The sequence below is a fragment of the Phragmites australis genome, chromosome 12 (assembly GCF_958298935.1).
Source record: "Phragmites australis chromosome 12, lpPhrAust1.1, whole genome shotgun sequence".
In the NCBI taxonomy this organism is placed as follows: Eukaryota; Viridiplantae; Streptophyta; class Magnoliopsida; order Poales; family Poaceae; genus Phragmites; species Phragmites australis.
This window is the reverse complement of record NC_084932.1, coordinates 23,917,919-23,941,069: the sequence shown is the minus strand read 5'-3', so window position 1 is coordinate 23,941,069 and position 23,151 is coordinate 23,917,919. Positions and strand designations below refer to the sequence as shown.

Below are 23,151 nucleotides of genomic sequence, written 5' to 3'. Positions count from 1 at the left end.
GCATTCTATCATATTTCCATATTATTCCTATTCCTGAGATTTTTCAATCGTACGTTAAAAAAACCCCTAAAATTCAAAGAAGTAATTTAGGTCGCACGTACTGTAACCAGCTAATTGCAAATAAAGGCAGAGAAAAATTCGCCAGAATCCGTGTGAGCTGAGGATGCACGGCTCGGTAGAGCCACATGTCAGTTAGAGCAAAGCTGAGCAACCCAAGCTAGCGGCCGCACGCGACACGACACACAGCGCTGGAGGAAATGCGAGCCGTGCGTGTGCGTGGTGCTGAACAGGAGGAGCGGGAAAAAAACGAATTGGAAAAAACGAGGAGGTCCAAATCGGCACGAGGCGAGGACAGGGACAGGAAGTAGCACTGTAGCAGCGTTTCCGCGTCAGCCGCCTCTTGACCGCGGATATTTTTTCCCATTCCCCCCCCCCCCCCACCTCACCGCGCTGCACCACTCCACAACAACCCCACCGCACCGCACAGCGGCGACGGCGACTAGTAGCAGTACGCTCCCTCCCAAGGCGCGCTATATATAAACACCGCCCTCCCCTCCCCTTCATCCCCCAGACGCGTCATCCCTCACCGCCCTCCTCCTCCCCTGACTCGAGAGACGTACGAAGCCGCCGTGCCAAATCCTCCGTACGAGCGTTTCTTGGTAGCCGAGGCTGTCGTCTTTCTTGGACAAGAGCCGGCGCCGTGAAGCAGCCATGCATAACAGGGCGGGCGGCGGCGGCGGCGGCGGCGGGGACATCGTGGAGTTGTCGTCCGCGGCGCAGGGGCACGAGAGGGAGCGGGTGATCCCGCACAGCGGGCCCCTGAGCAAGAAGTCCGGGGCGCGGAAGAGCGCGCGGTTTGCGGAGTCCGTGTCCGCGCCGCTCTCCGCTCCCCCTCCGCGCGGCACCCCCTCCGCCGCCAACAACGATGACGATGACTACGTGGAGATCACCCTCGACGTGCGCGACGACTCGGTGGCGGTGCACAGCGTCAAGCCCGCCGCGGGCGGCGACGACTCGGACGTGACGCTGCTGGCGCGCACGCTGGAGAATCGGTCCTCCTCCTTCGGCCACTCCGTCATCCGGAACGCCTCGTCCCGGATCAAGCAGGTGTCGCAGGAGCTCCGCCGGCTTGCCTCTGTCAATCGCCGTGGCGCCGGCCCGCGCATCGACCGGTCCAAGTCCGGCGCCGCGCACGCGCTCAAGGGGCTCAAGTTCATCAGCAGGGCCGATGGCGGCTCCGGGTGGCCCGCCGTCGAGAAGCGCTTCGACGACCTCTCCCAGAACGGCCTCCTCCACCGCTCCAAGTTCGGCCAGTGCATCGGTAACAATCCATCCCTCCCAGAATTCAGCTAGTTTCCTGATTGATTCTCGGGCTGTTAATTAGCTGATCAACTAATGACATGGATTCGCAACAGGGATACGGGAGTCGGAGTTCGCCGGCGAGCTGTTCGACGCGCTGGCGCGGCGGCGCAACATCCCCGGCGACAGCATCAGCAAGGCGGAGCTGCTCGAGTTCTGGGACCAACTCTCCGACACCAGCTTCGACAGCCGCCTCCAGACCTTCTTCGACATGTAACTAACATTAAAGCCTCTCTTAATTACCCCACGTGGAGTAGTTAATCAACTAATGACGCCTTAATTAACCATCTCCTTCCGTTAACCAACAGGGTGGACAAGGACGCGGACGGGAGGATCACCGAGGAGGAGGTCAAAGAGGTATTTTCCCCGTCACCCTTTCTTCTGTTTGTTTAGCCGTCGCACCAAGAACAGCGATGCAGTGTTCTTGAATCCTCCTCTGGAACAGCACTATGCTCTGCCATTGCACTAGCTCGAACAGCACGTTCTGGAGACTTTGATCGATGCGTCAAAGTTCAAGCCATGCATTTCTGTGATACGTACGTCATGAATGACTCGATCGAAATTTGACAAAAAGATTGGATCTTTGTGATGGAGCAGATCATCACGCTGAGCGCGTCGGCGAACAAGCTGTCCAAGGTCCAGGACCAGGCGGAGGAGTACGCGCGGCTGATCATGGAGGAGCTGGACCCGGCCAACCTGGGGTACATCGAGCTGTACAACCTGGAGATGCTGCTGCTGCAGGCGCCGAGCCAGTCGGTGCGCATCGGCACCACCAACAGCCGCAACCTGAGCCAGATGCTGAGCCAGAACCTCCGGCCCACGGCGGAGCCCAACCCGCTCCGGCGGTGGTACCGCCGCGCGCAGTATTTCCTCGAGGACAACTGGCGGCGCGTGTGGGTGATGCTCCTGTGGTTCTCCATCTGCGCGGGGCTGTTCGCGTGGAAGTTTGTGCAGTACCGGCGCCGCGCTGTGTTCGACGTCATGGGGTACTGCGTCTGCGTTGCCAAGGGCGGCGCCGAGACGCTAAAGTTCAACATGGCGCTCATCCTGCTCCCGGTGTGCCGGAACACCATCACCTGGATCCGCAACCGCACCGTCGTGGCCCGCGTGGTGCCGTTCGACGACAACCTCAACTTCCACAAGGTGATCGCCGTGGGCATCGCCGTCGGGGCCGGCCTGCACATCATCTCTCACCTGACCTGCGACTTCCCGCGGCTGCTCCACGCCACGGACGCCCAGTACGCGCCGCTGGCGCAGTACTTCGGCACGCCGAGGCCCAACAACTACTGGTGGTTCGTCAAGGGCACAGAGGGGTGGACAGGGCTCGTGATGCTGGTGCTCATGGCCATCGCCTTCACGCTCGCCACGCCGTGGTTCCGGCGCGGCAGGCTCCGGCTCCCCGGCCCGCTCAAGCGGCTGACGGGGTTCAACGCGTTCTGGTACTCCCACCACTTCTTCGTGGTCGTGTACGCGCTGCTCATCGTGCACGGGCACTTCCTGTACCTCACCCACAAGTGGTACAAGAGGTCGACGTGGATGTACCTGGCGGTGCCCATGGTGCTGTACGCCTGCGAGCGGCTGACGCGGGCGCTCCGGTCCAGCGTCCGGCCGGTGAAGATCCTCAAGGTGGCCGTGTACCCGGGCAACGTGCTGTCGCTGCACTTCTCCAAGCCGCAGGGGTTCCGGTACAAGAGCGGCCAGTACATCTTCGTCAACTGCGCCGCCGTCTCGCCATTCCAGTGGTACGCACGGCACGCCCTCGATCAACTAGACCTATTTAATAATTAGCATGACAAGTACTCCTAGCATATATAAAGCACAACTACTTGACTTGTTGCGATCGCTAATAGCTAACGACGAATTGGGCCTGCAGGCACCCGTTCTCCATCACGTCGGCGCCGCAGGACAACTACGTGAGCGTCCACATCAGGACGCTCGGCGACTGGACCCGCGAGCTCAAGAACGTCTTCTCCAAGGTGTGCCGGCCGCCGACGGAAGGGAAGAGCGGGCTGCTCCGGGCGGAGTACGACCGCGACGGCGCCATGACGAACCCGAGGTGAGAGTTTCGATCTCAGACAGAGAAGAAAAGGTAGTCTGGAAAATCATTCGACAAACCGTGACACACGCACGCGCGGCGTCGCCGTTGCCGCCGGTTGGTGGGTGGGTAGATGGGGTCGGGTAAGGCGTGGTTGGACCTGACCAGGTCCGCAGCTCAGGGGGTAGGTGGCAGTGCCGGTGTCACTACTCACTAGCTTCAGCTGCTTTCACACATGTCAACCAGCACGGGTTGAGCCGGTAGCCACCTTCTCTGACCTCCGGCTTGCAAACCATCCTTTTTTTTCTCTTTCCCCTGCAAGGGATGAAGAAAAATAGGGAGCTCGTACTGACTGCCACAACAGACTACACGGCATGAGATCATTCCTTGCGTCAGTGTCATTCAGGTTCAGATACTCACACGGTCAGCAATGTCAAGTAAGCATGCATAGACAGACCCGTTTGATCGTTTCACATGGCAAACCGTTTGGGTCCTAGCTGGAGGTTCTTCAGTTGAGATGTGCAGGGTAGCAGGAGTTGACTCCTGCAGTATCTCGATCTGCCATTGAGTAGTATTATTCAGCCGGTGCAAATGATGAGGTGAACGAACGGTGGCCGGCGGTGATGCTGCCGGTGGCCCTAGCTATTCGGTTGGCTTCCGGCTTACCGACAAACAATGGCAACCGTTCGATTGTGATTGCTTCGAGTCGCGGGTAGAGAAACGCGCGTTCTGCAAATTTGTAATTTTAATTTAACCATTTCGATTAATCTGCATCGGTTGATTAACTCAGTAAACACTGTGTTGCTCCTTGCACGCAAAAAAAAAAAAAAATACTAAATGGCTGTTTGTGTTGGGATTTTTTTTTTCAGCTTCCCGAAGGTGCTGATCGACGGCCCGTACGGCGCGCCGGCGCAGGACTACAAGCAGTACGACGTCGTGCTCCTCGTCGGCCTCGGCATCGGCGCCACGCCCATGATCTCCATCATCAAGGACATCATCAACAACATGAAGCAGCTCGACGGCGACCTCGAGTCCGGCGACGACAACTCCAGCTCCGTGGCGTCGTCGTTCCGGACCCGGCGCGCCTACTTCTACTGGGTGACTCGGGAGCAAGGGTCCTTCGAGTGGTTCCGCGGCGTGATGGACGAGGTGGCGGAGACGGACAAGAAGGGCGTCATCGAGCTCCACAACTACTGCACCAGCGTGTACGAGGAGGGCGACGCCCGGTCCGCCCTCATCGCCATGCTCCAGTCGCTCAACCACGCCAAGCACGGCGTCGACGTCGTCTCCGGCACCCGCGTCAAGACCCACTTCGCGCGCCCCAACTGGCGCAACGTCTACAAGCGCATCACGCTCAACCACCGCGACCAGCGCGTCGGTAAGTCTCAATACTATACCACTCCCCTCCGTTTCAAGCGCCATTGCTGACGTAGCAGAAAGGTCGTGAGAGTAGTATCTTGGAGACCGTCCATGAAAAGTCGGCCAGTAAGGTGGCCTATGCCGCCGCGCACATGCTCCCGCTCAATTTTTCGTTTTCAGTGAATTTTCAGTGGAGATGGCCCTTTTTTTCGTGAAGTTGCAAAGCTCAGTCACTAGTATACCCTGCTCAATTTTTAGGCTGAGTCCGCCCTTGCCGCCACGCTTCTGTCACTCACCGGAGAAAGAAGCACTCTACCAAACTTGATGTTAGCTAGACTTAGATGAAAGTGCAATGTGGCTGGCCCATCTTTCTTCGCGGAGTCAGCGAACAAGGACATGCATGATCAGTGCCAGAGTTCGAGGTGCATGTGTTCAAACTGAACTAGTTAGCCGTGTAGCTGAGGTTGAACAAGATCACCTTGATAGATTTGGGACCAACCGATCACTGTCACTTGCTGATAGACACAACCATTAAGCCTGCAGTAGAGACTAGACACATGGCTAGATAACTTTCTTCAATTCTGATTAAAAAAAGGATTTTTCAATGCAATCAATCGTAGTATATATAGATTGGGGGCCAGCCAATCATTGTTACATGCTGATAATTACAACCACAAAAGAACATTCAAATGGTGAACATGTATAGAGTCAGTCTGGAAAATACAGATAAACAACAGATTCTAGGACATATTTCCAAGAGGTGCTCTCTTGCCTAACTTTGTCAAATCAGGCATGCTCTTATCAGCTCTATCTTTACCCGATTAGGGATAAGAACAACAGGGTCAATCAGCATCCTAGCTTCTGCACGCAGTAGTCCTTTTTCCTTTTCTTTTCTGAATGAACACTGACATCTGTTTCTTGGATCGATGTTCCAGGAGTGTTCTACTGCGGTGCCCCGGTGCTGACAAAGGAGCTGCGTGAACTCGCGCAGGATTTCTCTAGAAAAACAACCACCAAGTTCGAATTCCACAAGGAGAATTTCTAATTTGTGTAGTCTCAAGAAAGTTTTCGCATGACGAGTCTTAGTACATACCGTATTCTAAATGTGTAGCATTCATATGCATGTAGAGGGAGTAGATCAAAGTAGGTATTGCTTGATTGTGACCAAAATTTCATCAGTTTTTACCCTAGAAGACGAATAATCCAATACCCTTGTACAGATCTTAGCTCGGATACGCTTTGTGTCTCTTTGACTAGACAGTTTGATCAAGTTGCATGATAGAGAGTTTGATGCTCTCGCTTTGACTAGACAGTTTGATCAAGTTGCATGATAGAGAGTTTGATGCCCTAATTAGTTGAAAAGTATCACAATGTCTGGCAAGATCAAGATCAAGAAAGTTGCGCCAGTGCAGGAAAGAAATTGCACCTTTTGTTGGTATGTGATCTTTATTTATGCGCCTTTAGTACTTTATTCCATTTGTATTTTTGTGTAGCGCGAAGTCAGAATCAGAGTACAGCATATGACAAGATAATGCTTGTGCAAGGCTGTAAGGGATACGCATTGTTCAGTAACAGAATGAGGTGTTCGTTTTCCTATGGTTCCAGTTTCTCTCTGCGGTTTTTCTATTTGAATCTGTTACGGTTCTGAGGTTCTGATAGCAGGTCTCAGAATTTCCAAGTCTCGTTATCAAATTCTACCATAAGGCAGTAAATACAGATTTCAGTACATATAAATTTCAATGTTTAAAATTTCCATTTTTCTAGAAAGATTTGTAACTGGGTTCAGAGGAAATGAAAAACACTCGTACACGGTGGTACGTGTACTTACCTCAGTCTTTCAACGTGCCTAGATATTTTGTGCAAATGACACTGCAATTGTTACACTAAAAGGTAATTCGAAATTTGAAATTTTACGTCAATCTCAAGGCTTATTTGATGATCCCATATTTTTCAACAAATTGCAAATACCCCACTTGAAGTTACAATTGTCTCCCTACAAGTAAAATAGTGGTGTTTACCACTACAAATCCAATCCATTGCAAAATCCCCTCTCAGGTTCTAACTTGATGAAATATTAATATATTTGCCACGATGTGACCTTGAGTGCCATATGAAAATGTGGGGATGTGGATGGACCTAACAATGCACTAAAGTCTATTGAATCAAATGTGTCATGGCAGTTTCCATCACGAATCAGACCAAACAAGAAGTTTAGTAGGCAGTATCACGTAGTTTTTTTTTAAACGCCGGGCCCCCTTCCCGGAGGCTTCTTTAGAGCCTTTGATGGAGCGTGCATCCCGCGTAGCCTCCGTGGCTCGAACGCGAGTGGCTCAGGAGGGGAGCTCCTTGCTCCCTCCATCACTGCCAGTCGAGCTAAGGCTCGGATGTAATATCACGTAGTTGAAACCCTTCCCAATCATCCTCAAGTGACAACCTGGAAGGTAGATTTTACAACAGAGTTAGACTTGTGTGGCAATAAATGCAAATATATTATTGGTATGGGTATATTTGCAACTTCAATTTTCTTGTAGGAGGTAATTGAAATTTTCTCTTCTTAATAAGTGCGCATCAGTCTTAAAAATCAAATAGAGAAAAATCTAGGAATTATCTATGGCCATCTTAGCCTGCAAGTTTGCAGGTTGACTTTGCGGCAACTACTTGCGTGATCAATTGTTTCTTGTGATCACTTCCATAAATGAATCATGGTTCTAGCCTGTACAAATAATAGTACCCATGAAAAGGACTAAGAGTAAGGCCTGATTTTCTCATCAGTTGCATTGAAATTACATACAAACTGATAGATTTCCCTAGGATCATCTTGGAGAATGCTAGTTTCTGAATACAACAGTCTTGACTTATAGAATATTTCATCGAGAAAAACGTGCAGCCGAACCTTAAAGCGAATCAACAATAACACTATTTGGTTTGTATACATACACAATTTCAAACATTTTTTTTTGTCATACCATTCTTTGGCTCTGAAATTTTCACCCACCACGGTAAGCTCTTGAATTCTCTGGTCTTCTATTGACAAACTCTTGATCATGTCAGATCAGATCACAGAATCAACTTAAAGATTAGTTAATATTGCTAGTCTTATCGTCAGTATTCCTTAATTGTTTCCTTGTAAGAACCAGAAAAGCCATTTTCATGAATCACCGCTATCAAAGAGGAAACACGTCGCTGAAGATTTCAAAATCTTCCAAGATTTGCATCCCAAGACGTCAATGATGAAAAAATCCAGAGCCAAAAAGGATAGCGCAACCGCGTCAGCTAAAACGAAACGCAAACGCATGACTCCACAAGTTTTTTACGAGGGGCCATTCTTAACAGCACACTTGCACTACTGTAATAGGCCGACAGAAAGGAACATCCGACAAGAACATGAGGGACTAAAAATTCATCAACTAACAAGTTATCCGATAAGTCTTGGGTAGCAGTTTAGCATGGTGGATATCAATCATTAATAAGTTCAGTTACAAAAGCATCTTGCAAAGCAGGGTGTGAATACGATACATTGGCCTCGTGCTAGTAGTCTACCTTAATCAGGTAGGGAAGCTTTCAACGTGAAAGAGAAAGCAGGAAAAAAGAAAGAGCTCTCACCTTCCAGTAGGAGATTGCTAAACAACAAAACGTGCAGTGATCCACTGAGTAAAGCAAGAGGCAAAGGAAGGCTGCAGTCCAGGCAATGCCAAACTTAGTGATGCTGAAGCAAAGAGGATGGCTGACTGTCGAGTGACGCAATTTTCGCATCACCATTGACATAAGATTGCAAAGCGAAACAGGATTGTGCAACAAAAAAAAAAAGAGAGAACCGAGATTGCAACAACATCATAATCCTGCAGAGATAAGGCATAGGAGGCTTAGCCAGCTGTGAGTAAACAAATAGAAGTCTCTGGTCTTAATTTGTGTTGTGCCCTGCTAGTAGTTCAGATTAAGGGCCACATTTTTTACTGTTACAGAAATTAATCAAGTGCATCACAAAGCATATGTTAATAATTCAAATTGGCCAATTTTGGTCCATTTTCATTCGGATTGACCAATTTGGTCAGTTTTCATTCAAATTGTAGCACTAACACATAATCAGAAAGTCCATGGCAAATCAGCAGTACTGTTTTCACTGATTCCCATCTCTCTGAAACTCAACATTCTGGCCATTAGACCCTCAGCTACATCTGAATCTGGCGCGAACATCGCATGGGTGATGCCAACCACGCCTGGGTTCTGACTGTTGAGTACCGAAAACGTCGTCGCGAGGCCGAAACCATAGTTGATGATGTAGTGAACCAACCCGCGGTGGAAGATGAACACATCCCCCTCACCAAGAGTCTTCTGGAACAGCCTGCCCTTGGTGTCAAAGAAGCCAGCCACCACACTGCCGCCATGAACGAACATCATCTGTGACGCTCTCGGGTGAGAGTGGGGGAGCACTGCCCCGCTGGGAGCAATGTCGGTCCGCGCCATCGACAGGCCAAGGGTGTTGAGGCCAGGGAACTCGGTGGCGGTGACGATGTTCGCCGATGACCGGACCATGTTGTCCAGGTCTCCGGCATGGTTAAGCAGCATTGTCTTGAAATCAGAGGCTGCTATGGTGTGGGTGCTTGCAGAGGAAACCATTCATGGACAGCTTCCTTTCACTCTGGGGAGCCATGGAGCACACATCCTGCAGAGGAGGGCTATCTGAAAGGCTTTTCGGAGCATAGATGCCAAGGAGGAGAATGTAAGAACACAAGGCAGTGAACAGCTTTATCTCTTGGAAATTTTGGACACAAGGATGAAGGAGCAGAACCCGGATTAAATAATGTGATGAGAGAGGAGTGTGACCAAAGCTTCTGCATCCTGCGTAAGATTCTTGGAGTTCACTGCTTGATTTGCTTTGGATTGTGGTCAAAGAGGAGTATACACAACTGCTTACACAGTTCTGAATCGAATTATGATCCAAAAGAATATATGGTTTTCTCTCATCGTGCATATATCGAGTTCAATACAATTAGGGAGGGAAACCAATTTGGCTTATCAGTTTTAGAAAAGTCGCTTCCAGCTAACTTATCAGATTTTAGTTTATTTTATCAAAAACCAGCTTATCAGTTTTTTAAAAGACAGTATGACTTATAAGAAATAGAAACTGCTGACAAATTGTATCAAACAGAATTGTATTCTTATTAGCTAGTGGGGCTAATTTTTTAGAAAAGCCCCTCCCTGCGAAATCCAACACAGCTCCACCCCATCTCTCCTCATGCTGACTTCTGGATACTGTATTTCTCAGATACTGTATTTCTCGGATGAAGCTTGCTTTCAGGAGCCAGTCACTCTGGATACTGTATTTCTCGGATGAAGCTTGCTTTCAGGAACTTGTTGATCTACTTACAAAGTGCCTCCTTCCGGTCAGCTACGAACCAACACGTATTTTATTTGATTGATCGTGCATTAGGTCGCATGGACAACTTGTACTCGATCACGTCCTTGAGGACTCCGGGATAGGGCACTACCCATCTACACCGGTTATTACTTTGTTCGCTGGAGGAGATACTTCGAGAAGGAAAGCACTTGAGTAGACATCAATTGAATAAGCACGTCAACTTTTACGACCATATTACTGAACAACTCTATTGCTCTGTGAGTTCCCGTTTGACGTTCCAATAAAATACACGTATAAACATATATTTTTCTTCAAGATGCCATAAAGAACAGCAGAACTACCCAAGTGCTTTTACTACCCAAGCTCAATACAATCAAAGGTGATGAAGATCAACACGACAAGCGGCTGGATGATCAACTACAACAGTCTGCTGCTGCCTTCGAAACTACCCCCAAATGGTGTTAGCTTTTACGATCATATTACCGAACAACTCTTTTGCTTGAATGAGCCAAACCTAACCAACGTAGAAAACTAGGAAGAGAAAGTGACCGGATAGTATCTCCCTGTAGTTACTCTTCACTACATTGTGATGACAACCACGGAGTATCGAGCAGCTACAGTCAGAGGCTATTGAAATACTCAAATTTCCACGTTGGTTCATGACTACAGTAAGCTATATTATCTGTTTCATGCCATGGTTTTCTGGGGCGTTTAACAGATGCTCAGTCAGCTACCTTCTTATTTCTGTCTTTGAGCTCCTTTTCTTCAGATGATATTGTATGGTGAATATAATAGAAGCTAAGATGTACACCGAAAGTAACCTTGTGGGTTAAGTTTGGCTTGCTCGTTTGTATCCAGGGAAACCAAATTGGTACTTTTAGATGGTGCCAAAGCCAGCTTAGCATCCCCGTTGGCATTTCGATTAGTAGGTGAACTGTTAACTCTTCAGGAGTAGCAAGGGAAGAAGAATCTATAATATATATTAAAGGGCCAAGAATCGGCCACCTCCAAGGGCATCAAGTTACTGTAGCACCATGGCTCTGCTGTCCGGTTAGGATCCAATAGTGATGCTCTCTCTCAGCTTAGCATCCTTCTCTCACTCTCTCTCGGCGGCCGGCGGTGAATGACACGAATGGCATCTCAAGAGTGACACCAGCAGCTGCAACATCTCATGGCGAGTCCAGTCGCAGAGCAGAAAGTCAGCTTCGAATACCAAAAAGTTGGCGGCGATGAGTTTGGTAGGATCTTTCGATCGAGCTCATGGCGACAGTGTTTTGCAGTTACTAGTAGCCAAGGATTATTCATGCAAGAGCTTCAACATTGCCTAAGGGTGGTCTGGATATGCGAAGATGAGGGATGGCTCACCGGACAATAAGAATGCAGAGAACATCGCCGTCAGCCAGAGTTGGGGATGACAGATCCGTGGATGAGGTCGACAGAGCACATCATCGGCGTTGGGGAAGAAAGGCCTGCGCTCGAGCTCGATTTTGGTGGGGATTTGGCGAATCGGAGACGAGATTCGGTGGAGTAGACCTCGAAGGAGCTTCACCGAGCTCCGGTTCGGTTGGGAGGGCTCAGAGGCAGCCTAATGGCCATGGATTTGCATCGGTAGAGCTGCTACTCCATGGGGAAAATGTGGAGAGGAGCAGAGGGGGACCTACTGCTACTTGCAGCCAGTGAGGAAAATGAGAGGAAAAGGAGCTAGGAGAGAGGAGATAAGGTGAGGCAAGGGGCTGTGGCACCACCCAAGTCCTTCAGTGGTTGCCGACCATGTGCAGCTCGGTCTCTAGGCATTTTGTTGAGATGTTCAAGAAGATACTCTTCCTGGATGAACATTGGATAGGTGTCGAATAATTGTACGGAGGTAGTTACGCATATGATTTGAAGTTGTATTAATGGTACATAGTGGAGTTAGAGTAGAACTCTAGGTGGAATTATAGTAGGACTCTTGTAACCATGTCTCCTCATAAGTATGACAAGAGAGTTGTTGCTGTAACTATGACGACATAGCGACATGTTCGCAGGAGTCAATAGTGGTTCTGTCGAGACTCCGAAAGCAATTGGTGTTGCTAGATGTGGAGGAGCGTCTGTAGTCATACCCTGAGGATGTAGACTTCGGCTCAACTTCGTTAACAAACATCGTGCCTCTGGTGTCATCTGTGATTGTATGCATCATTTCGGTAGATCAATATGTTCCTTCCGCTTGTGGCTAATTTCCTAACAAGTGATTCTAGAGCCATGGTTGGATTGGATCTAGAGGTGGTACATGGAAATCATATGGAGGCGTAATGATTATGCATCTACAAGATGTCGTGCAACACACGGACGGTGCGAGACAAACACAATGCAAGGTGGAGCATTACGGCGGCCGACATGCACAAGTGGTGTGTGTATGGTTGTGGCTTGTCCACATGAGTGCTGGCGGTGGCATCATTATCAGGGGCGAACCTAGGGGTAACCAGGTGAGCTGGTGCACACCTAAAAAATCAAGTACCCTGCTTCCAGATCCAGCCTAATATGTTTGATCCCCACGACTCGAATCCTAACGCCCCGACACCTGACTCCATTGCCCTAGGCCCCAACTGTTGTGGCACCTTCAAGTTCCAGCACGTCACTGCTGGCCATTGAGCCACTCTCACCCTTGACTGCTCCATGCCTCTGCCTCCCGTTCTGCTCCTTGGCTCCTCTCGTGAGGCTGTGTCACTGGCTCACCGCGTGAGTGTTGAGTGTGTGAACCATGCTCCTGCTCAGCTGCTCCACGCCTCCGCCAGCTGTCGGGTTGCTGGCCCGCTCCACCCCCATAAGCACGGGCCTAGTGCCGTACTGTCGACTGCTGCACAGCCGCAGACACCAAAAGCCCTGCCCCGTGTCTGGGTATATATGGCTTCATCGATTGATCAGCTCAAATAGGCAAATTAAATAATTGCTTGCTAAGTTTCGGTTCTGAACTTCCAAGGCTCATGATGGCTGCGTTGCTTCTCGTGGATTCATGTTACAGCTTGTCAGAATGACGGAAATGTGGCATCCATTTTTTGCTGAGAGCCCCACTGGTCATATCTGCTAGGAGCGCAGTTTTGGCTTTGATCATGTCTCTATATATGGTGCGTGTGATGTTTCAATTAGATATTGGATTCAAACCTCTCTGCTGGGTTGTGTGTGTTCAGGCTGACAAGCTCTCTATTTGCTCAATTATCGAATTGGCATTTATCTACTATTGTATTATTTGGGGTTTGGCATCAATTGGTTGGGCTGGTTCTCCTGCATGAGTCTCTTGAGCTATGGAATATGGAATTTGCCATTTAGGGGTTAGTCTGGGTTTGTAGTTTGGTTATATTGATTTTGATAATATATTATCATACTTTGAGTTGAGCCACTTTTGGTATTCTCACATAACCATTTGGTAGACAGACAGTTAGATAGAGCTATGTTTGGAGATGATATCACTGAGCAGTTCCTCATTTGCACAATTTTAACATGTAAGTTGAGAAATTGTATGGGTGATCAACTATTAAATAATGGTTGTGTGGTATTTATAGAGCGAGATATATTTTAAGGGTTAGTGTTGATGATGTAATCAAGCACTTCTAAAATATGGATCATCGTCGTGTGAAATTGGATTTGTAATTTTTTTGATAATTCGTAATTTATATTATTCTTCTATTACATGAGTACGGGTACGGGTACGGATCTATTCTTCTACTACCTGTACCCATGTACCCATAGGTCATCAACCTACCAAGCCACTAATAGATATGGTCCATCTAGCCCACTTTGTCCACACCATGTAAACATATTATCATCTGACCACCCTCCCTAACCCTAATCCCAAACCCAATCTCGCGCATGTGCATCACCGCCCCCCTTGGTTGTTGATGTGCCATCGCTGGCGCCCCCAGCGGGCATAGTGTCACCGCCCTTCCTAACCACTATTGTTGAGGCCACGCCTCTCGGCAACCACCGCCCCTCCCGACCATCGCTTTCACCTCTGTGGCCCCTCCCGGTCACCGCCGCCTTCTCCTCTAAAGCCCCTACCGGCCACTACTGTCACTGTCCCTCCCGACTTCCACCACCATCGCATTATCCTCCTTGGCTCCTCACAACCGCCACCCCTCTAGCTCGTTGCTCCTCCGTCAACCTTCCAGGTCGCCGCTGCTGCCTTCTCCTCCACTGCCACTGCCCCTCTCAACCACCACCTCCTCCATAGCTTCTCATGACGGCTAAGGGTGAGTTACCGGGCACGGGTAACCTGTTGGGTACCCATTACATGCACGGATATGGGTAAATATTGTACCAGTGTATGGGTACAAGTATTATACCACTGCCAATGGGTACAAGTAAGGGGTGGTGCAACTCAGTGGGTCTCTACCCATTGACATCCTTAAATGAGGCAAAGGAATAAGCACAAGACTAAAGAATATAGGGAAAAAAATAGAAAACAAATTCTTTTTAGCTTCGGTGGTTTGTTTGACCGGAATTGTTTCTTTTTTTCCTTCGGCACCTACACTATGTTGGGGGAGTCCTGTTTGGTCTTTGGCTCCGACTCACGGATGCATCACGAAGACTGATGCATGTGCGTGAGCGCACTACTACAGAAATGATCATATTTACTAATTTATCATTGTCGGTTTGAGCCGAACTGACAGTGATAAATGTATTACTGATGGTTTGTAAGAAAAAAGGTATCACTGTCGGTTATTTATAAGAACCGACAGTGATAGTCAAGTATCACCGCTAGCTCTAGCTATGAGCCGATAGTTATACTATCGATGCTGATTTTTAATCAAATTAGTGGTGATACTCGTGCCAGATACAGCATTTCCATCCTATTGGCTCGGGTTCGCATGTTCGCTCGCCAAATATTTTTGATGTCCAACCTTATCTCATCCTCTCACTCTCTGTGGTTGAGTGGAGCCTTATCTTCTCTCTCTGAAACTTGATTTCGCCACTGTCCTCCTCCTCCTCGAGTTGCTACCCCCAACTCGAGCAATTCTTCCTTGCTGAGCTCGAGCCCACACCACCACCTCCTGCCTGAGGACCCCAGTAAGTCAGCCCCACTGGTCTTTCTCTAATCGCGCCTAGGAGGAAGATGGAGCCACCTGCCATGATCGTGGCTGGGACCATAGCGAGGCTGAGGTGTGAGCCCCGCTCCTATCTCTCTCTCTATCTAAAACTAGAATTTCTTGATCCATCTCCTATTGGATTGGCTGCAGGTACCCACAAATGTGATGGCTGGCGCTCCCGCATCTGCCCGCCGTCGATAAGGTGCATCTACTGGACCTCAACCCATGGTGGCCACTCCTGGATCCCACGATCGCAGTGGCTAGCGCTCCCGCATCTGCTCGTCGAAGTGCTCTCAGGATTTTTTAGAGAAATTGTGTCTTTTTCATGTTTGCTTGTTGCCCTCTATATATGTACAGGTAATGCATGAATTTTGTGTTTGATGTGAAAAGAAGGGGGAAATGAGTTCATATGTTTAAGGTTTTGATTTTTCTTTTTCGAGTCGGTGTGCCAACTACGAAGGTCGCATAACAGGGGCACCAAGGCTTGAAATTGCCACTGTGGCGGCAGCGGCAGCCAAGCTGGCTCAATTTCAAACCGGTTTGTTTCCTTTTTTTCCTCCCAAAACCACTTTCACTATCGGTTGTACAACTGGCAATGATTCGAGTGTGACTTTCATTGCTCGTCGTGTATTATCGATTCCAAAACCGATGGTGAAAGCTAGTTTGAAAACGACGATGAAAACATATTCTGTAATAGTGGCGGCTGGTTTGTGGACGCAGTTGGTCATTGGGGACTGCTTCACGCATGGGTATGGAAGCAGATGGTGCCAAATGTTGGACGTGGAGGCCCCTGACCTGCATGTATGCTGGGTTAACAAGGGGAAATTGAATGCATGCTGGGTTAACAAGGGGCCCACATGCATTGTTGCTTGGAATAAAAAAAATGTTTTTGGACTTACTTGCATGCAAGTTGGTTGATGTTTAGGGTGTAATTGGTTGTTTGTATGAGTCTTACTCGTATATATCGTATATGCAGGTTGAAAAGAAATAGGCTAAGCAGAGATATATTTGTTGAAAAAAAAGTATTTGATTGGTTTATATTTGTCTAGACATGTTGATCTGATTTTCTATTTGATTGATTGAATCTGAGGCTGTATGAGTAAATGAAAGAGTTGAGATTGTGATTAGTTACTCATATGAAGATAATTTTGTGATACTGACAAATAGTTCTGCCTGTATCAACCGGCCTAGGATGTGCTTCTGGATCAAGCTATGGACGTATAAAGTCAAGCTGAAACAGTGCATAGCGTGTGTGTGGAGAGCCGAGCAGACCAAGTGTGGTTCGGTGGGTAAGGCTAGGTGGGCCACGCATTGAGTGAGTGAAAGTGCATCTAGCCCCTATGTGTGGTTTTGGTAATTAATGACAATACCTATGGACTAACAATGGTGTTGAGTTTGTTAGTAGGTTTTTCCATAGGTGATGCATGGATGAGAAATATGTATGAACTCTAGGTGAATGGGAAGATTGAAAGTACATCAAGATGAATGAGCTCTAGGTGATGCTCGGATGTGATGCATGGAGGAGAAATATGCATCTAACTAAATGAGCTTTTAGTGATGCTCATAAGAAGAAGAAGAAGCTCAATAAGATTAGCAATAAGCTTTAATGCTAAGTTACTTGTGGAGATCAAGTAACTAAAGGTATGACTTATTAATAGAGTTTTATGGACTAACCCGTGTGTTATGTGTTTAAGAATGAGTGGGGTTAGGTTCTATATGAAGATTGACAATATGCATGAAGGCTAATAAGTTACTTATGGAGATCAAGTAACTTAAGGTATAAATGTTGTCATTTAGGTTTTATGGACTAACCCATGTGTTTTGTGCTTAAGAGTGAGTTGGGGTTAGGATCCATAAGAAGGCATGAGTTGATTTGAAATCATATATGCCAAGAGTGAAGAACAAGAGTGGACTCCATATATAAAAAGGTGAATTCCTTGAAGATGTCGAATACAAAGTGGTTTTCTATGGCAAGACGGTGAAGGGCAAGCAAGACTCGGCTGCGATGGACCAACCGTGGTGAAGGGCAAGCAAATGGCTTGGCGCCGAAGGACCAAGGCGGTGGTGAAGAGCGAGTGAAGGCTTTGCGCCGATGGACCGTGCGAGGCTATGGAAAGCTATGGATGATTCACATCAATCATATGAAGAATCAAAAAAGAGATGGAGTGAAGAATATATGGAAGTTGGCAACCCTCAAGGTTTGAAAGAAAAAGAAGCGGTACTTGAAAGTTTTCAAATGCTCAAAGTGGTTCAAACGAGTTTTATCTTTGAATTTGAGTATAGGTATGCCGCACTATTAAGAGGGATGCAACGTGAGCTAATTGTCGCGTCTCAGTGCTCAAGAGTTCCCAACCAAACCCAAAGTGAGAGTTTGTTGTTAAGAGTCCGGAGCGGAAAGTGTGGAAGTGTCCAAAATGGGTTTTGGAGTGTTCCTAATTTGATCCTATGTGTTTTAGGTCATGAATTCAGTTGGGATGTGTAGCCCTCTGAATAAGCTTTCCATAGAGTCCAAAATTGTCGAAATCGGACTCCGGAATCAAAAGTTATCGCCTTTTTTCGGAGGTCAGCTGTGCTGTGGCCGGAGACTCCGATGTAGATCGGATACTCCGGTACCTGGAAAGGCCGGAGACTCCGGTGAAGTCCAGATACTTTCAGCCTTTTTCAATTTAAGTTTTATTGCATATCTCTTGCTAGAATTGAGTAATTTTTGTCACCTTAGTATTGTAATTTTCACACTTATTTAGGGTGATTGTGCACTAGTTGAGCCTAGCATATTTAGGTTTTTCTCTTGTGAAAAACTCGTTAGTTTATATTTCGCTGCAAGTTTAGGCCAACGGTAGAAAGGGTTGAATTTTTGTAAAAACGCCTATTCACCCCCCCTCTAGGCGACATCATTGTCCTTTCAGTGAGAGACCGAAGCCCATGCGTGGCTGGACCGACTGGGGCACTCAGGAGTCCGGGGAGGCTGTGGCGTGGCTGGTGGGCTGAAGTAGCCCACACGGGTGGTTAGGCCGGTGGAGGCAGCCCTAAGCGACTGTGGGAGCCGAGGTCCATGTGGGCTGGAGCGTGCACCCGATTGATGTGCGGGAGGACTCGTACTATGCCATTATTAAGGGGATTGTTGGTTGGTGAACAGAGACCATCGACAGAGATAGCTGGTGGTGACAGAAGGGCGCCATGACATGGGTTGTGCGGTAGATAAAAGGCGAATGGTAGCAGGTGAGGGCGTGAGCCTACGAGTTCGCGCAAGGGGTTTTGATGATCATATGCGGGTTTGGCAAAGGAAACTGATAGGCAATTCACCATAATGACGAGGCCGAAATTTTGGTCAGACGCTGAATGTATTAGCGTACAAGTAATAAGGTGTGTCATGTTGGCTTGTGCATGAGATGCGTAAGTATTGAAGTGCGATAGGAAGCTTCATAGACAAGGTGTGCATGCGATGGAGCATGATATGAGGTCACGGAGATGTTGATGAATTTTTCAACCGACGAAGGTGGAGAGGTAGTCGATCGGCTGGCCAAACCTCAAGCTAGTGTTGAAGTGCTCGATGATGAGCCGATGTTGTCAACAGTGTTTGGTCATGTTGCACATGGCGACTGATAAGAGTTTGATGATGGTGGCCAGATAGTTTGTAGCCACATGGTAGTCAGACCAAGGCTGGCTGACGGATAATTCACTTAGAGAGTGAACATACCATGATGCAAGGCGGATAGGCTGACAGTAACATGCCAATCATACTACAGATAGTAGAGATGAAGATATCGACAACAACGACATATGAGCATGAGGGATAGTGGTGATTGTTCTCTTTGGTGTGGAAACATGTGGTGCGAGTTTAGGATGCAGATTCAAGTTGTGCACGTGGGTTTTCTGAAGTGTGACGATGTATCAAGAGTTGAGTTAGATGGAAATAGAGATTATGGAGATCTTTACTTACAAGTGGAGTAATCTAGTTGGTCTGGAACTGCTGTAGGCTACAGTGTAAGACGTCAGATAATTGTAATCTAATAGAAAAGTGGAGGAGAAATGCTACTATGGTAATTTCTATGTGTAATCGGAAAGCAACATTGAAGTTTTCAGTATCAAGAATACAGTCAATTAGGAGCATGGATATTAGATTCGGTTGGCTTTTTCATGTGACGCTCAACATGAAGCAGTTCTTTTCATGAAGTATGGTGATTCTGATTTTATCTACTTATGTTATGATGCGGGCTGCTATAATGTTGTAGTAGGTACCGTTAAAATCAAGATCTATAATTAAGTTATGTGCTTCGGGGAGTCAAACATGTATCAAAGCTAAAGAGGAACCGGATTTCACTCAAAGAGACTATGTCGGTAGAAGAAAAATGTGCTCAGTTGCAGGTGGACTCATGAAAACTAAAGTTGCAGAGATATCAGTGTCTCTAAAATACTATGAACCTGAGTGAAACTCATCGAATAGCTCTCATTGAGCAGCAAAGACGACAACTCAAGTCCGATGTATATGGAGGTTCGCACATGACAACTTCAAGGTGGAGTTTTTTGGATATGTGTCGAATAATTATATGGAGTTAGTTACGTATAGTACTTGAAATTGTATTAGTGGTACATGGTGGAGTTAGAGTAGGGACTCCAGGCGGAATCATAGTAAGATTCCTGTAACTATTCTTCCTCGTAAATATGAGAGGAGGACTGTTGTTATAACTATGATGATATAGCAATAGGTTCACAGGGGTCGACACTGGTTCTGCTGGGACCCCGGAAGCGGCCGGTGTTGCTAGATGGGGAGGAGCATTTGTAGTCATGTCCTAAGGATGTAGGCTTCAGCTGACCCTCACTAACAAATATCGTGCCTCCAATGTCGTCTGTGATCATGTACATTGTCTCGGTAAATCAATTTGTTGCTTCCGCTGATAGCTAACTATTTGTTATGAATGGTGGGCTTGATGAAATTAGTATAGATCTTTTTTTGGGGGGCGGGGGATAAATTAGTATTCATCTTAAGTATAATTGTGAGTGAATATTTGATAAAATGTTTCACTTTTTTCAGCATCTGTTTCAGTACAAGTGGACACAATGTAAGCGACCGAATCGGCCATGCTCTTCGTGAGATAATGTACCTAGGAAGAAACTTTTCCTAAAAAAACGTAGGAAGAAACTGAGATAAAATGCCTTGCTGTGTATGGTTTCTCGATGCTGCAATGTAAGGCTAAAACTAAAACTGAATTATTCAAAATAAAATAGTACATTTTTTCCTCATATTCATATTTCTGAAGTTTGCTCACTTGTATCAAACTACTACTGTTCTTCGAATTGGTTTAGGAATCTGGAATTCTTGATGGCCGAGGAGCGTGCTGAACATACTTCCGGAGGGCAGATGCTACTCGGAGTCGAACTTGGCATCATAATTCATGGGCCTCTGCGATGTAAGAGCCTAATCGGAGGCTAGTATAGCTGAAGAGGTGAGGACTTCGTTCTTTGGGAGTGTACAAGGTGAGTCTTCATAGCACCTTCAGAATAAAATTGCAGTGATATACGTGTTAACTACTAGAAAGAATTGATTAATCTTATGTTCACTGATAACAAATCTAGTAACATTTTTGGTTTCATAGAATATAGCCTAGCTGCAGTTTTGTCGGGATGATTCCTGACAATGAATCCGGGATGTACCAGACGACGTGCACATTGATTGATGTTTCTTTGTGATGGGATTGTATGCACACAAGAGCGTGGGAATTTATCCATGTTTAGGTCTTCTATGGGATAATAGCCCTATGTCATGTGAATTTTCCTATGGATTGGACGAACTTGTTTCAGAATGTCTCTCTTTACAAGTCAGATCCTCCCCTTTATATAACAGGGGGAAAACAGTACATACAAATGGAACGTGATAAACTCTATAGCAGATCTACTTTTGACAAAGCCAACTATTCCTAGCTCATCATTAAGGAGGGCTTACACACCCAACCTGCCTCGGGTTGCCCTATAGGCCTTGTCACGTTCATCGAGTGCTGTCACGCTTGCCTGTGAGGTCATTGTATAGCATTAAATACTACATGACGGGTCACTCTAACTTTACGCATGTCCATAACCATGCTTGCTGAAAGGAGGTGCCTAGGGAAGGAACTTGAGTGGATGACATTTAATGTAGTTTGACTGGTTAGGTGAATATCTACCCTGTGACCAGCAGGGACTGGTCGCAAGGTCTTCTCCTTGGACCAGGGGCTAGTCAACTGAGCCCCATCCTGGTTGTGGAGTGAAGTTGTGGTCTTAAGGATATCAACTGTCGACTAACATTTGACAGCATGGGGCTCGTCCGGTGTGGCACCCCTTACCTATTATACTAATCGTAGCCCCTAAACTCCACTGCAGATGTGGTAGACTAAGTGGTTCACCATAGAGGCCCATTGTCCCTATGCGTCTTGTGGTTGTGGTCAGGTCTGGTCGCACCACTTGGGCCCTAGGTGAGCGCATGTTAACCTTGGGGAGTGGTCATCGACGTGACCCGCTTTAGTGGTCAACTCAGGAAACTGCATCTCGATGGGAGGTTAAACATCTAGGGAGGGGGGAGAGAGAGAGACGTGGGGGAGGGGACGAAATGGCGCCGGACCTAAGGGAATTTTGAGTCCCCAAGCGTGGCCTCTCAAAATTCAAAATGACTAGACCCCAAGGCGGTTGAGATACCACGGTGATCCTTTAAATTGGAGCATAGAGGTTCCTCTCGAACCTTTCTATCATCTCCCTTATCCTCCAAGCTTCTGTGCCCAGAGCCCCTCATATCTACCTCCAATCTTACCACCGAAGCATCTATCTCCGTCGTACGATGGCACGCACCGGCAGCAAGCTTGCCTTCCCCAAATCCAAGTGTGATGCGATAAGGCTGAAGCAAATGTGCGACACCAACCTTCTCACTCGTCGCCTGTCCTTTGGGTACCAACTTCAGGGAGAGCATGACCGCTCCCCACCAAGGGGAGATCGTGATGTTCGTCTCTTTCTTCTTGGTCAGCCTCGTACCGTCTTTCTCCAAGTTCTTCACCACCATCATCTCCTTCTACAACATCTACCACCTTCATCTCAACCTCAATTCCATTCTCATGCTGAGCATTTTTGCTCATCTGTGTGACAACTTTGTCGGGGTCGAACCGTGCCTAGACCTCTTTCAGTTCTTCTACACATATAGGTTGGTGACCAGGCTGGCCACCGGAAGCTCTGGGTTCCATCTCCGTGACGGCCCAACGGAATCCTACATAGAAGTGGGCCTCAAGTTGTTATGATCGAGCTAAAGGGAGGAGTAGTTCTACCTCACGGCAGACAACTCCTTGGACAACCTCAGCATGCCGAGCGCATCGACACAGGTCATCAACAACTGGGGGAGCAGCCCCACGACAACACCGGCTCTGAGAGGATAGGCTAATGGGGCCGAACATCGTACATGACTTCATCAAGCGTCGGTAATGCCCCCTTACAGAAGCAAGCACATCTAGCATTTCAGTATGCCGAGCCTGACGGCGTCAATTGGGAGAGCTCCTTAGGTAACGCATCAGCCGTTTCCCTGGTCTTTTTTGTTAGGTGTGTGACCTCTCACATCTCCCATTTTATCCAGATCTTACTGAGGAGGTCATCGACTCACGGGTCCGAAACCTAATGTCGGCTGCCCCAAGAAAAGACGGTCTTCCGACCGGTGCCCCTCCGTTGTGCGATCTTCCTTCATCGGAAAGACCATGCCTTGGGAGGGTGAGTTTGGCAATTCCAAAATTCCCGCACCCAAGCCTTCTTCTAGGTTAGGGTTTCATGGTTTGTGCCGGTGCAGAGTCTTCCTGAAGTCGATGTCCTGCGCCCGATAATCAACGAGGTCCTAGAGGTCCCCGAGGCCATCTCAGGGAGAGAGGCTTGCTGAGACACCCATCCCAACGCCCAATCACCACTGCCTCACCTTGTGCTCGCCCCGTTGATAACCAACTTGGTCGCAATACAGACCCATCTGGTTGCGGCGATGA

General features: G+C 47.7%; 2 protein-coding genes across 2 annotated transcripts; one reads left to right on the top strand and one right to left on the bottom strand.

Moving 5' to 3' along the window:
- The first annotated feature begins 479 nt into the window (after positions 1 to 479).
- On the top strand, positions 480 to 6,349 carry LOC133886770 (respiratory burst oxidase homolog protein B-like). The gene is made up of 7 exons (XM_062326594.1): positions 480 to 1,321; positions 1,416 to 1,572; positions 1,668 to 1,716; positions 1,957 to 3,101; positions 3,233 to 3,415; positions 4,264 to 4,772; positions 5,689 to 6,349. Exons 1-7 carry the CDS (start codon positions 712 to 714, stop codon positions 5,796 to 5,798), a joined length of 2,763 nt encoding a protein of 920 aa, XP_062182578.1. The 5' UTR covers positions 480 to 711; the 3' UTR covers positions 5,799 to 6,349.
- Positions 6,350 to 8,836: 2,487 nt separating this feature from the next.
- LOC133886424 (germin-like protein 11-1) lies at positions 8,837 to 22,269 on the bottom strand. The gene is given in 3 exon segments (XM_062326134.1): positions 8,837 to 9,347; positions 9,349 to 9,592; positions 22,089 to 22,269. Coding segments are annotated over 3 exon segments (936 nt in total).
- Between the last annotated feature and the right edge of the window lie 882 nt (positions 22,270 to 23,151).